Source organism: Chelon labrosus (assembly GCF_963514085.1).
Source record: "Chelon labrosus genome assembly, chromosome: 5".
Taxonomy (NCBI): Eukaryota; Metazoa; Chordata; class Actinopteri; order Mugiliformes; family Mugilidae; genus Chelon; species Chelon labrosus.
The window spans coordinates 4363044-4382070 of NC_140341.1; the positions used below are offsets into that span (position 1 = coordinate 4363044).

The 19027-nt window shown below is 41.8% G+C and overlaps 4 protein-coding genes across 4 annotated transcripts; all 4 read right to left on the reverse strand.

Annotated features, from left to right (window-relative positions):
- Nucleotides 1-1222: 1222 nt before the first annotated feature.
- LOC311488319 (trace amine-associated receptor 13c-like) lies at nt 1223-8350 on the reverse strand. The gene is made up of 2 exons (XM_084544948.1): nt 7827-8350; nt 1223-2699 (listed from the first exon to the last, which is right to left on the reverse strand). Exons 1-2 carry the CDS (start codon nt 7997-7999, stop codon nt 1883-1885), a joined length of 990 nt encoding a protein of 329 aa, XP_084401074.1. The 5' UTR covers nt 8000-8350; the 3' UTR covers nt 1223-1882.
- Nucleotides 6555-7561, reverse strand: LOC311488321 (trace amine-associated receptor 13c-like). Its single transcript, XM_084544950.1, has one exon. It carries the CDS (start codon nt 7538-7540, stop codon nt 6704-6706), a length of 837 nt encoding a protein of 278 aa, XP_084401076.1. The 5' UTR covers nt 7541-7561; the 3' UTR covers nt 6555-6703.
- Nucleotides 8351-11235: 2885 nt separating the features above from the next.
- LOC311488632 (trace amine-associated receptor 13c-like) lies at nt 11236-17041 on the reverse strand (the record flags this gene model as incomplete). Its single annotated transcript, XM_084545448.1, has 2 exons — nt 11236-12804; nt 16869-17041. The coding sequence occupies 2 exons, from the start codon at nt 17039-17041 to the stop codon at nt 11988-11990; spliced, it is 990 nt and encodes a 329-aa protein (XP_084401574.1). The 3' UTR covers nt 11236-11987.
- LOC311488705 (trace amine-associated receptor 13c-like) lies at nt 15731-16784 on the reverse strand (the record flags this gene model as incomplete). The annotated part of the gene is made up of 2 exons (XM_084545557.1): nt 15731-16685; nt 16765-16784. The coding sequence occupies 2 exons, from the start codon at nt 16782-16784 to the stop codon at nt 15731-15733; spliced, it is 975 nt and encodes a 324-aa protein (XP_084401683.1).
- Nucleotides 17042-19027: the final 1986 nt, after the last annotated feature.

The following is a 19027-nucleotide window of genomic DNA, read 5'->3' on the forward strand; positions in this document are numbered from 1 at the left end:
GAGAGTCTGCAAGTCTTTGGTGGTTTTATTATCATTCTCGCCCATCCGAAGAGTTCTTCAAACCTTCTCAGGAGCCTGGTATTGCAAGCCGCTGTTTGGAGAAGGCTTGTGACATCGTCCATGTAGCTTCGCAGGGCTGGTAGTCGTTGGTCTGACTGTGATCTCACTCTTTGCATCATCCGTCTGCATCCAGTGAGAATGACTTTGAAGGCTGCTGTGAAGAGGATTGGAGAGATTGAGCAATCCATTGTGATGCCCTTCTCAGCCAGTCGCAGCCTCCTGGATGGTGTAGCAAACTTGGAAACTGCTAAGGTAGTTGGACACCAAGCTCTGGATGCAGATTGGGATGTGGAAGAATGCAAAGGTGATGAGCTGGTGGGGGACAGAGCCATAGGCATTGTCCAGATCCAGTCAGACAACATGGAGGTAGAACTTCACACTTGGCTGTCTGAGTCTAGTCCTAGATCATAGTTGACTGCTCCACACAGCTGGGGAATCCCGGGATGCCTGCCTTCTGGCAGTTGGTGTCAATGTAGCTGTTTTCTAGGCGATAGCTGGTCATTTGTTTCGCCACCACTGAGAAGAAAATCTTCCCTTCCACATTCAGTAGGGCAATTCCTCCGGACTGGTTGATGTTACGGTAATCTTGTTCTTTTGGGATAAAAGTGTCACTGCTTTGGTCCACTCAGATGGGATGACTTGAATCTTCCAGATGACTTTTATCAGGTTCCACAGGAGCTTCAGTACCTACTTTGTAGGGCACACAATTCAGAACTGGTGCTGATGCAGATCTTGCCTTGTCTACCACTTGCCTGATCTCAGTCCACCTGGGTGGTGTGGTGTCAAAATGGTATTTAGGCTTGGCAGGGTGAGAGACACATCCTGGCAAACCACGAAGGATATATTGTATTAGAAGTAGTTAGAGCAGTGAAAGTAGTAGTAGTAGTAGTAGTAGTAGTAGTAGTAGTAGTAGTAGTAGTAGTAGTAGTTTGTGTAATGTCAATACATATGTAGCACTCCATATGTTTTCATGAACATATTGTGGAAGTGACATGACTTGAATCTTATTATTGTCTAATGATTTAAAAACAATTTACATTTAAAAAAAAAATGGAATAGAAAATTAGATTTAAATACTTCAGCAAATGTACATTATCATGGTTGTTGTGACCGTGCCACTGAACAACAGCCGCCAAGAAAAAAGATTATTAATTGTGTCAGTCCACAGAATGAAAGTGGGTGATTTGCCTTAAAGCAGTTCATGGTGCTTAGGGTGACTCGGAACAACAGTACGTTTAATATAAGCGGTAATTGCAAGATTTACACGTGTTGAAAGGATTGAGGATGAAGGATGCTGATTAATTATCGAGTCATTCCTGGGTAAGAAACACACAATAAAACAGGCAGAAGCACAAAAGACACACTACAAATAGTCTCTAATAGTCCTGGCTGCATTCAGTTCTTCACTTTTGATGATTGACAAAAGTAAGAGAGACACAACCACAACAAATACCGTCAGACACAGAATTATGATGACGGTAACTGGAAGAAAAACAGTTTAAAGCAATAACTCCTGTAATGTAGCTGATTATAATAATGAAATCTCTGTAGCAGGAACTATGTTCATCTGGTTGGGACATATAATCCTTAAAACAACACTGCTGTACACTAATGAAATTAAAATATGATAGCAAATGCCCCCTGTTAAAGGAAAAAGCTGAAAATGAACAGGACTGCAAGAAAGGGAAAAAAAAACACAGCTTCTACTTAAAGACGAGCGATTAATCTGAAACTTTCTGAATGTGATCATTCTCTCACTGAACAACATGATCAGTTGAACATGTAAATATTTGTTTATTTAGCTGATCTCATTTCACATCCTCTACAGTATGTTGGCCTCACTGGAGCCAGGCTGCAGTATCTGCAGAGTGACAATGAGTTTAATAGCTTTTCTAAACCAGGAGTAAAACAGTGCATAGATGACAGGGTTTACACAGGAGTTAAAACAGAACAGATACAGGACAAATGTCCAAAATGAGCTACTGACTGAGTCGCTCCCGGCAAGTTGGACACAATAAAATGGACAGAAACATATTAGAAACACAACTACAAGAACACCAAGAGTCCTGGCTGCTTTCACCTCAGATTTCTTGTTCGCTAGATTCAATGAAACCTGGACCGTGACAGCTGCAATGTGAGAGCGCATGGCATGAGCCTGAGACACAGCCACCACAAAAACTCTCATGTACAGAACTATGATGACAGAGATGGGAGCAATAAAGGTTAAAACAACATCAATAACTCCTGCAATGTAGCTCATTGAAATGACGCATTCTCCGTAGCAGGATTTATCCTTGCCTGGTTGAGTCAAATCATCCTTTAAAATGAGAGAGTTGTAGAAAACAGAGCAGAGCCAACACAGACAAACACAGACCTGAACTCTTTTCTCAGTGACTCTGGTGGGGTAATGCATGGGGTCACAAATTGCAACATAGCGGTCGACTGATATGAGCACCATGTCTCCTACCGAGACACTAGTAATCACGTAAGAGGCATAATTATACAGAGAACATGTGAGATCACCGAGAAACCAGCAGGCTGTGTTTCGAATGATTTCTCCTGGCATCAACAGGAGGCCGACAAGGAAGTCTGAGACGGCCAGGGAGAGGAGGAGGATGTTAGTGGGAGTGTGGAGCCTCCTGCAGGGAGAGAAAAAACAATGAACCAACAAATCAACATAAATTATTTGTCTAAAAATATGAGTTTGAATGTTTTCCGATCTTTCACATCTGTACCAGGTCACCTGCAGACACTAAAAGCTACTGAGGTCAGTTACTGGAAAACAGTTTTATGGAGTCACAAGTCTAACATTGGAGTTTTAAGTAAAAGTCCCAGGTGCAATTCAAAGCTATGTCAAAGACAGTTAACATTAAATCTACAGTAGCTGTGAAAACATGATTCTGAGAAGTTGATCTGTGCCTGAAGTGAGAGACTGAGATGATGACGAGCAGATTGAGAACCACAGTCAGCACAGAGATGGAGGACAGCACGATGTGAAGGAGCACAAGTTCAGAGGGATGAGATATTGGCTTTTTGCAGGAGGTGTTGAAGAGGTGTGGAAAGCAGAGGTCTGCTCCGTCCTCCATCTCCATCTTCAGAGATCTGTAGCTTTGTTAACAAAACAGATATGTAACCGGTGACTCTCTCACTTTAACCCTCCTCTTTCTCTGTGGTCAAAACACACTGCTCTCCCTCCCTCACTCTGCCAAGGGAAAAGATATTGTCCCGACATTTGCAATGTCTGTGCTGAATGATGAAATTAAGTGAAACACACAGTATTCATACTAATCTAACTAAAGCCAAAGAGTGCGTGTGAGTGTAGGTGTTTGAATCTGTAAGTGTTGGGTGCACACCAGAAAGATGTTTCTGCCTGTGTCCGAATGGGTGCATGGACATGAACACATGTCAGGTCAGAACAAATATGTATGTGGAGCAGGACATTTGAGTCTCCCCTGCACTTTAGTGGTTATATTTCACGTATGACTCTACCTCGCTCTCTGCTTCGTAAGCATACCATGATGCATGTCAATAACGGCTAGTAACAAGTTCTATATTCTTGACGCGGCTGGTGGCACACTGTGTTATAGTCCAAAAGGTTTCAAGGCTCATTGTCATTCCAGAACATTCTGCTGGGGATGGCTGCTGCCTTCAAGGAGTGTCATTGCTATGGGGTGGGGGTGCCCGGTCTGGTCTAGGTGGGTTCTACATGTCTAAGTAACATCCACACCAATGAATGCCAGGTCCAAAAGTTTTTCAGCTCTGTTTCTCATTGCATTGTCACAAGATGATCAGTGTTATTCAGTCACTGGTCATAATGTTATGCCGAATTGGTGTAAATAAGATAACTAAATACCTTTCTTGGTATTCAAATGCTGGACCGAAGTCCTAGAGTAGGTTAAACTAGACTGGTGTAGAGCAATAGCAGTAGCACATTTTTTGTGTGACACGATGTAGGGCCTTGTTTGTATGTACAGCTGGATGCCCAATCCAGTGATAGACTGGCAAAAGATTTATATATTCATCACAATTAGTCCAAAGAGAAATGAATTATTCCTAATTTCAACCAGGATGTGGAAATTAATATTGCACAGTTATGATTCAAGGTCATTTATTGCCATATAGTATGTAACAATGCAGCACAAAATAATGCATATTGACATTATATCTAATATATGCACAAATACGTATCAGACAAGGTCCTGGGGGCGAATCCCTGAGGTTGTGCCACTATTCTTACAGCAAGGAAGAAGGCCTTGTGCAGATGGGCGTGTGGTGCCTGAGTCCACCCATTGGAATTGAGCATTATCTGTGTGGTATTTGTCTGTAAAGTTGCTCTTTGCAGTCCATCGGCAGTACTGGCTATACATAGAATCCATTGGGGGAAGACCAGCGCCAGTGACCTTTCCTGCGGCTTTGAATACCTGTTGAAGCAGCTTTCTTGAATTTCCCTCGGGATTAATAAAGTATCTATCTATCTATCTATCTTCCTCTCAGCCAGGGTGGTGTTGCCATACCACAGTGTGATGGCGCTGGTGAGGATGCTTTCAACAAGTCCTCTGTAGGCTTGGATGAGGGGCCTGATGTGTAAGTCCAGCCTTCTTCAGCACTCTGATGAAGTGCAGTCTTTGCTGGGCTTCTTTCACTGTCATTGCAGTGTTCTTCGCCCAGCTGAGATTCTCTGAGATGACCTTCTGTTGTAAGGGCACTGGGAGATTGTCCATTTAGAACCGGGCATAGATTTATAGGCCTGGGTCGTGAAAGGATGAATCTGTCCACTGCCAGTCTTTGTCACAATTTTATCACAACTATTCAGATCATTCATATTTCTCACTGAATATCTTTGCACTGTACATTTTATTCTGTTTAGCTCCATTTTGTTTGTCTGGTTTCAATTAAGTAAAATCTTTAAATATTTATTTTCAATTTTTGTATTTGTGTTTGTGCTCAGTGTGTAATGCACTGGATCCCCTTATTTATAGTGGTCATACAAAAAAAAAAAGTTTCCTTTTATCAGTTGATGCTTGGCATTTTAGTACTTACACTTGTTATATGTCTATTGATGCTCAGGTTAATATAGTGTATGATGAGACACTGTTGCATCACTAAATCATTGAGCCACCGTTGCTCAACCTTAAACAATGCATTGTGAAGTGATCCCAAAAATAATTTAAAAATGCCCTTTCTGCAAAATTGTCAATTTTGTTTCAATTAATTTAATAAAAAGTATATATTTGTCAAGTGATAATATAAAACTGAGATGGCAGGCCGTGGTGGAGGAGTTTGAGTGCCCTGGGCTTTGTTCTGCTCCACCATTGTGGAGGCGACTGTTGCATGTTGCAACTGCAAGGTCGCTGGTGCTTGTCGTGGCAATAATGGCCTGAACCCACTGGTGGAAACCAGAGGTGAGGGGAGCCGTCAGGCTGAAGAAGGAGGCCTACAGGGAATGGTTGGTCTGTGGGTCTGAGCGGCATGTCCCATCGGCAGGAGGCCCCGGAGATGACCCAGGACACAACTCTCTTGTCTGGTCTGCGAACGCCTGGGGGATTCCTCTGGAGGAGCTGGTGTAAGTGGCTGGGGAGAGGGCGGTCTGGACATCTTTGCTGAAGCTGCTGCCCCGGTGACCCGGGCCCGGATAGACGAAGATGAAGATGAAGAGATGACGGGGATATTGACTAATTTGAGTGATATAAAAACATCTTAAATAGCTGATTCAAAAGTTGAAATAGAAGATTTGAGTGAAATCCCTCAGATGAATGTTGTCATGACCGTGGCGTGGAATAAAACACACCAAAGGAAAAAGGTTATTAAATGTTTGTCAATTCTCAGAATATAACAAACTGGGTGACTAAAGCTGTTCATGGTGCTTAATGTTACTTTGAACAACGGTACGTTTAATATGAGACAACAATTACAGTTAAACTTTCCAGATTTGCACGTTATGTATGTTGGCCTCACAGGAGTCTAGCTGCAGTATCTGAAAAGTGACAATGGGTTTATTAAACTTTTCTAAATCAGAGGTAAAAATGGCATAGATTATCAGATTTACACGTGTTTACAAGATTGAGGACAAAGAAGGCTGATAAATTACTCATAATCATTCCTAGTTCAGAAACACAAAATAAAATGGGAAGACGCACACAAGACAAAACAAATGTTAGAAACTCCAATAATCTTGGCTGCCTTCAATAAATTATTTTGACGATTGACAGAGTCACTGAAAGCTGGACTGTGACTTTTGTGAGAACACGTGACACGAGCCTGAGACACAGCCTCCACAAATACCCTTAAATACAGAATTAGGATGATTCTAACTAAACACATTTAAAACAATAACTCCTGTAATAAAGGTAATGACGATTATGAAATCTCCTTAGCGGGAATTATGCTCACCTGGTTGAGACAAATAATCCTTAAAACAACAATGCGGTACACTAATGAAATTGAATATAAAAACAAATCCCCCCTTTCAAAATAAAAGCTGAAAATGAACATCAGGGATACTAGGAAGAAAAAACACAGCTTCTACTGAAAGACGAGCGATTAATCTGAAACTGAATCAGAATGTGATCATTCTGTCACTGAACAACATGATCATTTGAACATGTGAATATTTGTACATTCAGCTGATCTCATTTCATATTCTCTACAGTATGTTGGCTTCACTGGAGCCAGGCTGCAGTATCTGCAGAGTGGCAATGAGTTTAATAGCTTTTCTGAACCAGGGGTAAAACAGTGCATAGATGACAGGGTTCAGACAGGAGTTAAAAAAGAACAGATACAGGATTAAAGTCATAGATGAGTTACTGATCGATTCGCTACTGGCAAGAGAGACACAAAAAAATGGACAGAAACATATTAGAAACACAACTACAAGAACACCAAGAGTCCTGGCTGCTTTCAACTCAGATTTCTTGTTTGCTAGATTCAATGAAACCTGGACTGTGACGGCTGTAACGTGAGAGCGCATGGCACGAGCCTGAGACACAGCCACCACAAATACTCTCATGTACAGAACTATGATGACAGAGACTGGAGCAATAAAGGTTAAAACAACATCAATAACTCCTGCAATGTAGCTGATTGAAATATCGCATTCTCCATAGCAGGATTTATCCTTGCCTGGTTGAGTCAAATCATCCATTAAAATGAAAGAGCAGTAGAAAACAGAACAGAACCAACACAGACAAACACAGACTTGAACTCTTTTCTCAGTGACTCTGGTGGGGTAATGCATGGGGTCACAAATTGCAACATAGCGGTCGACTGATATGAGCACCATGTCTCCTATCGAGACACTGGTAATCAGGTAAGAGGCATAATTATACAGAGAACATGTGAGATCACCGAGAAACCAGCAGGCTGTGTGTCGAAGGATTTCTCCTGGCATCAACAGGAGGCCAACAAGAAAGTCTGTGATGGCCAGGGAGAGGAGGAGGATGTTGGTGGGAGTGTGGAGCCTCCTGCAGCGAGACAAGAACATATGAACCAACAAATCATCACAAATCAACATGAATTATTTTTCTAAAAATATGAGTTTAAATGTTTTCTGATCTTTCACATCTGTACCAGGTCACCTGCAGACACTTAAAGTTACTGAGGTCAGTTACTGGAAAACAGAATTAGAATTTTATGGAGTCACAAGTCTAACATTGGAGTTTTAAGTAAAAGTCGAATTCGCCCAGGTGCAATTCAAAGTTAGGTCAAAGACGGTTTACATTAAATCTACAGTAGCTGTGAAAACATGATTCTGAGAAGTTAATCTGTGCCTGAAGTGAGAGACTGAGATGATGACGAGCAGATTGAGAACCACAGTCAGCACAGAGATGGAGGACAGCACGATGTGAAGGAGCACAAGTTCAGAGTGATGAGATGTTGGCTTTTTGCAGGAGGCGTTGAAGAGCTGTGGGAAGCAGAGGTCTGCTTCGTCCTCCATCTCCATCTTCAGAGATATGTAGCTTTCTTAACAAAACAGATATGTAACCGGTGACTCTCTCACTTTAACCCTCCTGTTTCTCCGTGGTCAAAACTCACTGCCCTCCCTCCCTCACTCTGTCAAGGGAAACGATCCTATCCCAACATTTGCAATGTCTGTGCTGAATGATGAAATTAAGTGAAACACACACAATATTCACACTAATCTAACTAAAGCCAAAGAGTGTGTGTGATTGTAGGTGTTTGAATCTGTGATGTGTTGGGTGCACACCAGAAAGATGTCCCTGCCTGTGTTTGAATGGGTGCATGGACATGAACACATGTCAGGTCAGAGCAATTACATATGTGGAGCAGGACATTTGAGTCTCCCCTGCTCTTTTGTGGTTATACTTCACATATGACTCTACCTTTCTCTCTGCTTCTTAAGCATACCGTGATGCATGTCAATAACGGCTAGTAACAAGCTCTATATTCTTGACGAGGCTGGTGGCACACTGTGTTAGAGTCCAAAAGGTTTCAAGGCTTATTGTCATTCAAAACATCCTGCTGGGGATGGCTGCTGCCTTCAAGGAGTGTCATTGCTATAGTGTTGTGGTGCCTGGTCTGGTCTAGGTGGATGCTACATGTCTAAGTAACATCCCCACTGTTGGGCCTGGTACTAAGGCACTCAGTATTGGGGTTTGGCTATCATGAATAATTAATAATTATCAAAAATAATTATTTATTATTAAATAATTGGATCTGAATTACTAGATCACCTCGGGGCACCACCCTTCTAGGAAGGGAAAAGATAGCCAATTAATCAAAACAGTCTCATAAATTATACTAAATTGTCAATTTGGAGTTCGGATTAATAATTAACTTAACTATAACCAAAATTACCATGTTAACAACTAGTTACAGTTGAAGGAATTTGGAGTTCTTGACAGTGTAGAGGTTGGCAATATTCACTCTTGTGCAAAATTAAACAGACAGGTATGTTTAAAAGACATTTATTAACAAGAATAAAAGTAAACATACAAGCTAACTACAGTCTACTCTATACAGGTGTGTGTGTGTGTGGGTGTGTGTGCGTGCCAAAATGGCCGCTGGTTGTGGGTGTGTCAAGATGGCCGCCGGTTGTGGGCGTGCCAAGATGGCCGCTGGGGCCTTGAGGTCTTGAACACAAAGGAAACAAGATGGCTGCTGAGTGGGGACACTCATGTGCCGTGTGCTGGCCAAATGCCTTGGTGGAATGTGATAAGAGGTGCCAGGTTAGAGAAAGGATGGTTAGTTTAGCATGCAAGAGACCCTGAGTCTATGTGTTGCATAATCTAAACTAACATCAAATCACTATACTAAACACTCAATAAAACAAATATCACATCAAATCAAAGTTTAAGTTCTATGCTTTGCTTAGCTTAACTAGGCCCAGGTCATACTACCAGATTTGGTGGAAAAGTCAATTTCTGGTGTGTTGCTCCTTTAGCTGGCAGTTCCTGATGGAAGGCCAAACTGGGAAAAGTTGTAGTCCTTGCTGTGTTTTCCTGATGGCAGACGTTGGAGGGAAACTGGCCGCTCCTTGAAGTCCTTTGAAGTGGCTTGTTAGCAGCTCGGTGCTAACTAGCCGTGTGGCTCCTGTTGTTTGGGAGTTTAGCCTGCAAACCTTCTGTTTGTTGGCTAAAAGACCTGGTGTAGATTCCTCAGCAGGATCTCGCTTCGCTGCTGTAAGGAGAACAGGCCTGGCACCCAGCTGCAGCCAAGCAGCTGGGGTTCTCCACGTGGAGGTGTGGAGTTGAAGAGGGTAAGAGGATCAGAGAATAAGAGAGAGAACAAAGGCCAAACGGTGCATTTTATATGACCTGATGACCTCAGAGGTCACATGCCACTGTCAGCCAGTGAACTGCTTGGTCAGTTTTTCACACCTGGAGGATTGTGGGTAATAGAGTTCTGGTGCTTCCCTTTGTTCCCAAGACAAAGGCAGCCATGTGGTTAACTTGATTATGCGTGGTGAGCTTCCATAGCTCACCACCAGGTTCAGATCCCAACACCACAAATCCCAGTTCCAACAGTTTCTCAGCTCTGATTTATAGGCCTGAGTTGTGAAAGGATGAATCTGCCAACTGCCAGTCTTTTTCACAATTTTATCACAACTATTCAGATCATTCATATTTATCACTAAATATCTTTGCACTCTAAATTTTATCATGTTTAGCTCCATTTTATTTGTCTGGTTTCAATTAAGTAAAATCTTTATATCTCAGCATTTCTTTTCAATTTTTGTATTTGTGTTTGTGCTCAGTGTGTAATGCATTGGATCCCCTTGTTTATAGTGGTCATACAAAAAAAAAGTTTCCTTTTATCAGTTGATGCTTGGCATTTTAATATGTGCTTACACTTGTTATAGGTCTATGTATACTCGGGTTACTGTAGTGTATGATGAGACACTGTTGCATCATTAAATCATTGAGCCACAGTTGCTTAACTTTCAACAATGCATTGTGAAGTGATCCCAAAAATAATTTCAAAATGCCCTTTCTGCAAAATTGTCAATTTTGTTGCAAATAATTTAATAAAAAGTATATATTTGTCAAGTGATAATATAAAAATGAGATGGCAGGCCGTGGTGGAGGAGTTTGAGTGCCCTGGGCTTTGTTCTGCTCCACTATTGTGGAGGCGACTGTTGCATGTTGCAACTGCAAGGTCGCTGGTGCTTGTCGTGGCAGTAATGGCCGGAACCCACTGGTGGAAACCAGAGGTGAGGGGAGCCGTCAGGCTGAAGGAGGCCTAAAGGGCATGGTTGGTCTGTGAGTCTGAGCGGTCCACAGCCAGTGCAGTCGCTGAGGCCTTTTCGGGCATGTCCCATCGACAGGAGGACCCGAAGATGACCCAGGACACGACTCTCTAGTCTGGCCTGCGGGATTTCTTTGGAGAAGCTGATAGACATCCCTGCTGAAGCTGCTGCCCCCGTGACCTGGGCCCAGATAAGCGGGCGAAGATGAAGATGAAGATGAAGAGAGGACGGGGATATTGACTAATTTGAGTGATATAAAACCATCCTAAATAGTTGATTCAAAAAGTTGAAATAGAAAATTTGAGTGAAATCCCTCAGATGAATGTTTTCGTGACTATGGTGCGGAATAAAAGACGCCCAAAGAAACAGGTTATTAAATGTTTGTCATTTTTCAAAACACAACAAACTGGGTGATTTGACTTAAAGCAGATCATGGTGCTTATTGTGACTTTGAACAGTGGTACATTTAACATGAGACACCAATTACAGTTAAACTTTCCAGATTTGCACGTTATGTATGTTGGCCTCACAGGAGTCTAGCTGCAGTATCTGAAAAGTGACAATGGGTTTATTAAACTTTTCTAAATCAGAGGTAAAAATGGCATAGATTATCAGATTTACACGTGTTTATAAGATTGAGGACAAAGGAGGCTGATAAATTACTGACTGAATCATTCCTGGTTCAGAAACACAAAATAAAATGGGAAGAAGCACACGAGACACAACAAATGTTACAAACTCCAATAATCCTGGCTGCCTTCAATAAATTATTTTGATGATTGACAGAGTCACTGAAAGCTGGACTGTGACTGCTGTGAGAACACGTGACACGAGTCTGAGACACAGCCTCCACAAATACCCTTAAATCCAGAATTATGATGATTCTAACTAAACACATTTAAAACAATAACTCCTGTAATAAAGGTAATGACGATTATGAAATCTCCTTAGCGGGAATTATGCTCACCTGGTTGAGACAAATAATCCTTAAAACAACAATGCTGTACACTAATGAAATTGAATATAAAAACAAATCCCCCCTTTCAAAATAAAAGCTGAAAATGAACATCAGGGATACTTGGAAGAAAAAACACACAGCTTCTACTGAAAGACGAGCGATTAATCTGAAACTGAATCAGAATGTGATCATTCTGTCACTGAACAACATGATCATTTGAACATGTGAATATTTGTACATTCAGCTGATCTCATTTCAGATTCTCTACAGTATGTTGGCCTCACTGGAGCCAGGCTGTAGTATCTGCAGAGTGACAATGAGTTTAATCGCTTTTCTAAACCAGGGGTAAAACAGTGCATAGATGACAGGGTTCAGACAGGAGTTAAAATAGAACATATAATGGACAAAACTCATAGATGAGCTACTGATCGATTCGCTACTGGCAAGAGAGACACAAAAAAATGGACAGAAACATATTAGAAACACAACTACAAGAACACCAAGAGTCCTGGCAGCTTTCAACTCAGATTTCTTGTTTGCTAGAGTCAGTGAAACCTGGACTGTGATGGCTGTAACATGAGAGCGCATGGCACGAGCCTGAGACACAGCCACCACAAATACTCTCATGTACAGAACTATGATGACAGAGATGGGAACAATAAAGGTTAAAACAACATCAATAACTCCTGCAATGTAACTGATTGAAACATCACATTCTCCGTAGCAGGATTTATCCTTGCCCGGTTGAGTCAGATCATCCTTTAAAATGAAAGAGGAGTAGAAAACAGAACAGAACCAACACAGACAAACACAGACTTGAACTCTTTTCTCAGTGACTCTGGTGGGGTAATGCATGGGGTCACAAATTGCAACATAGCGGTCGACTGATATGAGCACCATGTCTCCTACCGAGACAATGGTAATCACATAAGAGGCATAATTATACAGAGAACATGTGAGATCACCGAGAAACCAGCAGGCTGTGTTTCGAAGGATTTCTCCTGGCATCAACAGGAGGCCGACGAGGAAGTCTGAAATGGCCAGGGAGAGGAGGAGGATGTTGGTGGGAGTGTGGAGCCTCCTGCAGGGAGACACACAAAAAAACACAATCAATAAACCAACAAATCGTCATGACAAACAAAGTAAACAACATTTCAAAGAATATGAGTTTAATAATAGAATAAAAAGAACAGAATAAATGTTTTCTGATTTTCACTTCTGAACCAGGTGAAATGCAGACACTTAAACCTACTGAGGTCACAGTGGACACAAACTGAAGTCAGTTATTGGAAAACATGATTTGGGTTTTCTGGAGTCAGAAGTCTAACGTTTGAGTTTTCGGTAAAAGTCTAATTTGCCCAGGTCCATCGCCATTCATTGCTAGCTCAAAGACAGTTAACATTACGTTTACACTATCTGTAAAACAAAACTATCTCTGCCTGAAGTGAGAGACTGAGATGATGACGAGCAGGTTGAGAACCACAGTCAGCACAGAGATGGAGGACAGCACGATGTGAAGGAGAACAAGTTCAGAGTGAGGAGACGTTGGCTTTTTGCAGGAGGCGTTGAAGAGCAGTGGGAAGCAGAGGTCTGCTTCATACGCCATCTCAATCTTTAGAGATTTGTAGCTTTCTTAACAAAACAGATATGTGACTCTCTCAGTTTAACCCTCCTCTTTCTCCGTGGTCAAAGCACACTGCCCTCCCTCCCTCACTCTGTCAAGGGAAAAGATCTTGTCCCAACATTTGCAATGTCTGTGCTGAATGATCAAATTAAGTGAAACACACAATATTCATACTAAACTAACTCAAGCTAAAGTGTGTGTGAGTGTAGGTGCTTGAATCTGTGTATGTTGGGTGCACACCAGAAAGATGTTTCTGCATGTGTTTGAATGGGTGCATGGACATGAACACATGTCAGGTCAGAGCAAGTACATGGAGCAGGACATTTGAGTCTCCCCTGCACTTTTGTGGTTATATGTCACATATGACTCTACCTTTCTCTCTGCTTCTTAAGCATACCGAGATGTATGTCAATAACGTCTAGTAATAAGTTTATATATTCTTGACTAGGCTGGTGGCACACTGTATTAGAGTCCAAAAAGGCGCACACTTAAAATAATGACCACTTCTGACAACAATACCTGACATTCAAATGCTGAACTCAAATTCTCACAGTTTCACAGTAGTTCTCACAGTAAATTTAAGGTTTCAAGGCTTATTGTCATTCCAGAACATCCTGCTGGGGTTGGCTGCTGCCATCAAGGAGTGTCATTGCTATGGGGTGGGGGTGCCTGGTCTGGTCTAGGTGGGCGCTACAAGTAACATCCACAGAAATGCTAGGTCCAACAGTTTCCCAGCAGAACATTGCATTGTCACAAGATGATCAATGTTATTCATTTCACCTGTCAGTGGTCATAATGTTATGATTAATTGGTGTAAATAAGATAACTGAATACCTTACTTGGTATTCAAATGCTGGACCGAAGTCCTAGAGTAGGTTAAACTAGACTGGTGTAGAGCAATAGCACACTTTTTGTGTGACACGATGTAGGGCCAAGGTGGTAGTTATCAATAACAAAAATCTTTCAAATAGTTTGAGTTAGATCTGATTAATAAATTGTTTTAATCATTGCAGATTTATTTCCATCTGGTGTTGCATTAATTTGAGGTTCATTCTCTCTCTGTACAACATGATCATTTGAACATGTAAATATTTGTACATTGAGCTGATCTCATTTCACATTCTCTACAGTATGTTGGCCTCACTGGAGCCAGGCTGCAGTATCTGCAGAGTGACAATGAGTTTAATAGCTGTTCTAAACCAGGGGTAACCCACACGGAAAGAACCAATATGAGGATATATCCGCATATGCAGTTTATCTGTGCATATATGCATTATATATGCACATATATGATAATATATATGCCGCATATATATAGCATATACGTATGCGTATATATGCCACATATATGCAGCATTTAGGCTGCATATAGGCCAAATTCAGGGGCATATATGTGCATATACAGGGCATAGGTCTCCTATATTTCTTCTTTATATCCACATATAAGCCCTATATGTACATACAAGATATGTCTCCTATATAGCTCATATACCCAGTGGCAGGTGTCATACCTATTGTACAGCTCATATCTCACTTTTGCAACTGTTATGCATGATGCCTAGCTCATATTTTTTATTCTCAAGGTAATAACTGCATATTTGTCCAAAGTCCCTTACAAGAAAGAAAAAAAAAGTATATATGTAACGTATTGGATTCATAGCTATTGCTTTTTTTATTGCTTCTTTTTATACTGGCAAGCATTTCACTACTCTGCTGCTCCCATGGAAGTTTCTGAACTGTTGCCCTGGAAGCGGAAGTTACCGTCCCCTCTACAGTAGCGGCTTAGCAGAAGTGGCAAAGATAAACAGCGGCAAGCAGCTGGGAGCAAACATGGCGCTATCACCCTTGGACATCCGTTATGTCCTGCTTGAATGGACAGAGGGTGGGGATAGAGGGGCCCATAGTATTTTGGCCCTCAACTGCGTCCGCAGTTTTTCGATTAAAGATTTTTTGGAAGGGACTGAAAAGGAAGCCGAGGAGCACTTAGTGGAATGGCGGAAAGGCCGCAAACCTTGGCCGGCACCCGAAAGTCATGATCGGAATAAGTGTTTACATGGATGAGATTCGGAATAACGATCACAGTCCAGCTTTCACTGACTTTGTCAATGTGAGAATGCATGACCCAAGCCTGAGATACAACCACATATACAGAATTATGATGACCTTAACTGGAAGAAAAAAATTTTAAAACAATGTAGCCGTGTATAATATGGTAAAATACGAAAGGAAATGCCCCTGTTAAATGGAAAAGCTGAAAATGAACAAGACTACTACCTGAACACGAGCGATTAATCTGAAACTTTCTGAATGTGATCATTCTCTCATTGAACAACATGATCATTTGTAACTATTTGTATATTTAGCTGATCTCATTTCAGATTCTCTACAGTATGTTGGCCTCACTGGAGCCAGGCTGCAGTATCTGCAGAGTAACTATGAGTTTAATAGCTTTTCTAAACCAGGGGTAAAACAGTGCGTAGATGACTGGGTTCAGACAGGAGTTAAAATAGAACAGATAATGGACAAAAGTCCAAAATGAGCTACTGATCGATTCACTACTGGCAAGAGAGACACAAAAAAATGGACAGAAACATATTAGAAACACAACTACAAGAACACCAAGAGTCCTGGCTGCTTTCAACTCAGATTTCTTTGTTGCCAGAGTCAATGAAACCTGGACTGAGACAGCTGTAACGTGAGAGCGCACGGCATGAGCCTGAGACACAGCCACCACAAATACTCTCATGTACAGTACTATGATGACAGAGATGGGAACAATAAAGCTTAAAACAACGTCAATAACTCCTGCTGTATCGTTAATTACAAAAGCACATTCTCCATAGCAGGATTTATCCTTGCCTGGTTGAGTCAAATTATCCTTTAAAATGAGAGCAGTGTAGAAAACAGAACAGAACCAACACAGACAAACACAGAGTTGAACTCTTTTCTCAGTGACTCTGGTGTGGTAATGCATGGGGTCACAAATTGCAACATAGCGGTCAACTGATATGAGCACCATGTCTCCTATCGAGACACTGGTGATCAGGTAAGAGGCATAATTATACAGAGAACATGCGAGGTCACCGAGAAACCAGCAGGCTGTGTTAAGGATTTCTCCTGGCATTAACAGGAAGCCGACAAGAAAGTCTGAGATGGCCAGAGAGAGGAGGAGGATGTTAGTGGGAGTGTGGAGCCTCCTGCAGGGACATACAGAAAATAAATAAATAATCAAATCCTCATAACAAACAACATAATCAACATTTCTGAAACTATGAGTTAAAAATGTTTTTTTTGATCTTTCACATCTATACCAGATGAAGTGCAGACACTTAAAGCTACTGAGGTCACAGCACACATAAAATTAAGTTGATTATTGTAAAACATGATTTGAGTGTTCGGTAAAAGTCAAAGTGCAACATCTGGTCCAGGTGCAACATCTATCATTGCTAGCTCAAAGACAGTTTACATTACATCCACAGTAGCTGTAAAATGAAAAAAAATAAATAAATAAAAATCTCTGCCTGAAGTGAGAGACTGAGATGATGACGAGCAGGTTGAGAACCACAGTCAGTACAGAGATGGAAGACAGCACGATGTGAAGGAGCACAAGTTCAGAGTGATGAGATATTGGCTTTTTGCAGGAGGCATTGAAGAGCTGTGGGAAGCAGAGGTCTGCTTCGTCCTCCGTCTCCATCTTCAGAGATCTGCAGCTTTGTTAACAAAATCGATATGTAACTGGTGACTCTCTTTAACCCTCCTCTTTCTCCGTGGTCAAAACACACTGCTCTCCCTCCCTCACTCTGTCAAGGGAAAAGATCTTGTCCCAACATTTGCAATATCTGTGCTGAATGATGAAATTAAGTGAAACACACACAATATTCAAACTAATCTAACTAAAGTCAAAGAGTGTGTGTGAGTGTAGGTGTTTGAATCTGTGATGTGTTGGGTGCACACCAGAAAGATGTTTCTGCCTGTCTTTGAATGGGTGTATGGAAATGAACACATGTCAGGTCAGAGCAAATACATATGTGCAGTAATAAGTTCTATATTGTTGACTAGGCTGGTGGCACACTGTGTTAGTCAAATGCTGAACTCAAATTCTCACAGTTTCACAGTAGTTCTCACAGTAAATTTAAGGTTTCAAGGCTTATTGTCATTCCAGAACATCCTGCTGGGGATGGCTGCTGACCATCAAGGAGTGTCAATGCTATGGGGTGGGGGTACCTGGTCTGGTCTAGGTGGGCGGTACATGTCTAAGTAACATCCATACTAATGAATGCCAGGTCCAAAAGTTTCCCAGCAGAACATTGCATTGTCACAGGACGGTCAATGTTATTCATTTCACCTGTCAGTGGTCATAATGTTATGCCTAATTGGTGTAAATAAGATAAATGTTGGGCCTGTGTACTAAGGCACTCAATACTGGGCTTTGGCTATCATGAATAATTAATAATTATCAAAAATAATTATTTATTAGTGAGTTGAAAACTATGGAGTTTGCTGCTGTTGCTAACAAATCAACAAGTTTGCCTACTTAACTGCAAAGAAAGTAAAGTACTTAGTACATATTGGCTGTACAGGGATGGACTGTGTTATCACTGTGACGAAGGAACTCTGAATTTATGTTGTCTTAAGTTTTTATGAACTTGTGGCTCGGGGCTGTAACGCTCAGTGTAGCCAGAGGCAAAGAGGAATTCAGAGGCGTTGTCACTGTCTGCTGAATTATGATCATCTAAACTGCACTCAGAGATGCTGCGATCATCGTCTGAGCAGTCTATTGGCTGATCATACTGCTGGCCATAATTTCTGGCCTCTTGCTTTGGAAGTGACAACAATTTCCCAAGCCATCTGTGTCATCTTTCTGATGTCCTGCATCGAGGGGTCACCTTGGCGTGTCATGAGTACAACGTGAGTGTGTACACATGGATGCACGTTCCGCAAGAATAAGGACTTGAAGGTGGAGTTTTCTTCTAAGCCTGGTGCATTCTTGCCCTGGAAGTACACATGTCTCAAACGATTGTAGTAATCTGTGGGATGCTCATGACGGATGTGTTTAATTTGGAGGCCTGCATCCATTGAGCCGATCTCATCAGCAATAGAAGAGAATTCTTCTAGCAGTGCTTGACGGAGCTCTGAGTTGTCATCTCTGACTGTGGGAGGTTGTGACTGGATAAACTTATGGACAGCTTTAGAGCTTGTTTTCCATACAAGTTTAACTTTTTCCCTTTGGGTTGCATGGGGCAAATCAATTAGGGCGCGGTCTAAATCCCTAACATAATTGTCAACGTTATGATTACAGCTGTCTGGATCAAAATGTTCAATGGCCTTAGGAAGGAACTCAAGCACTTTAAAGCGGAAACACTGTGGTGTCCGGGCAGGTGCATCACGTGCAACAGTTATCTCTGGTGGAAAGGCAGGGGCTGAGCAAACCTGGTGTGTTCTGGTCCCCCCTTCGGAGAGATGGTCACGGATGAGAGTGTCATGTATCACAGGCTGAAAAGAAGTTTGGGCAGAATATCTTCTGGATGATAAACTACACATCCCTTCACGGTCTATGTCAGAGAGATGGGACGTCAGGTAACCGTTACCTCTCCCTTCTAGAGGAGGTTGAGGAGCTGACTCCATTCCCAGGAACTTAGGGTCGGCTAGGAACTGTACCCATCTTCTAACTGGAGAGGGT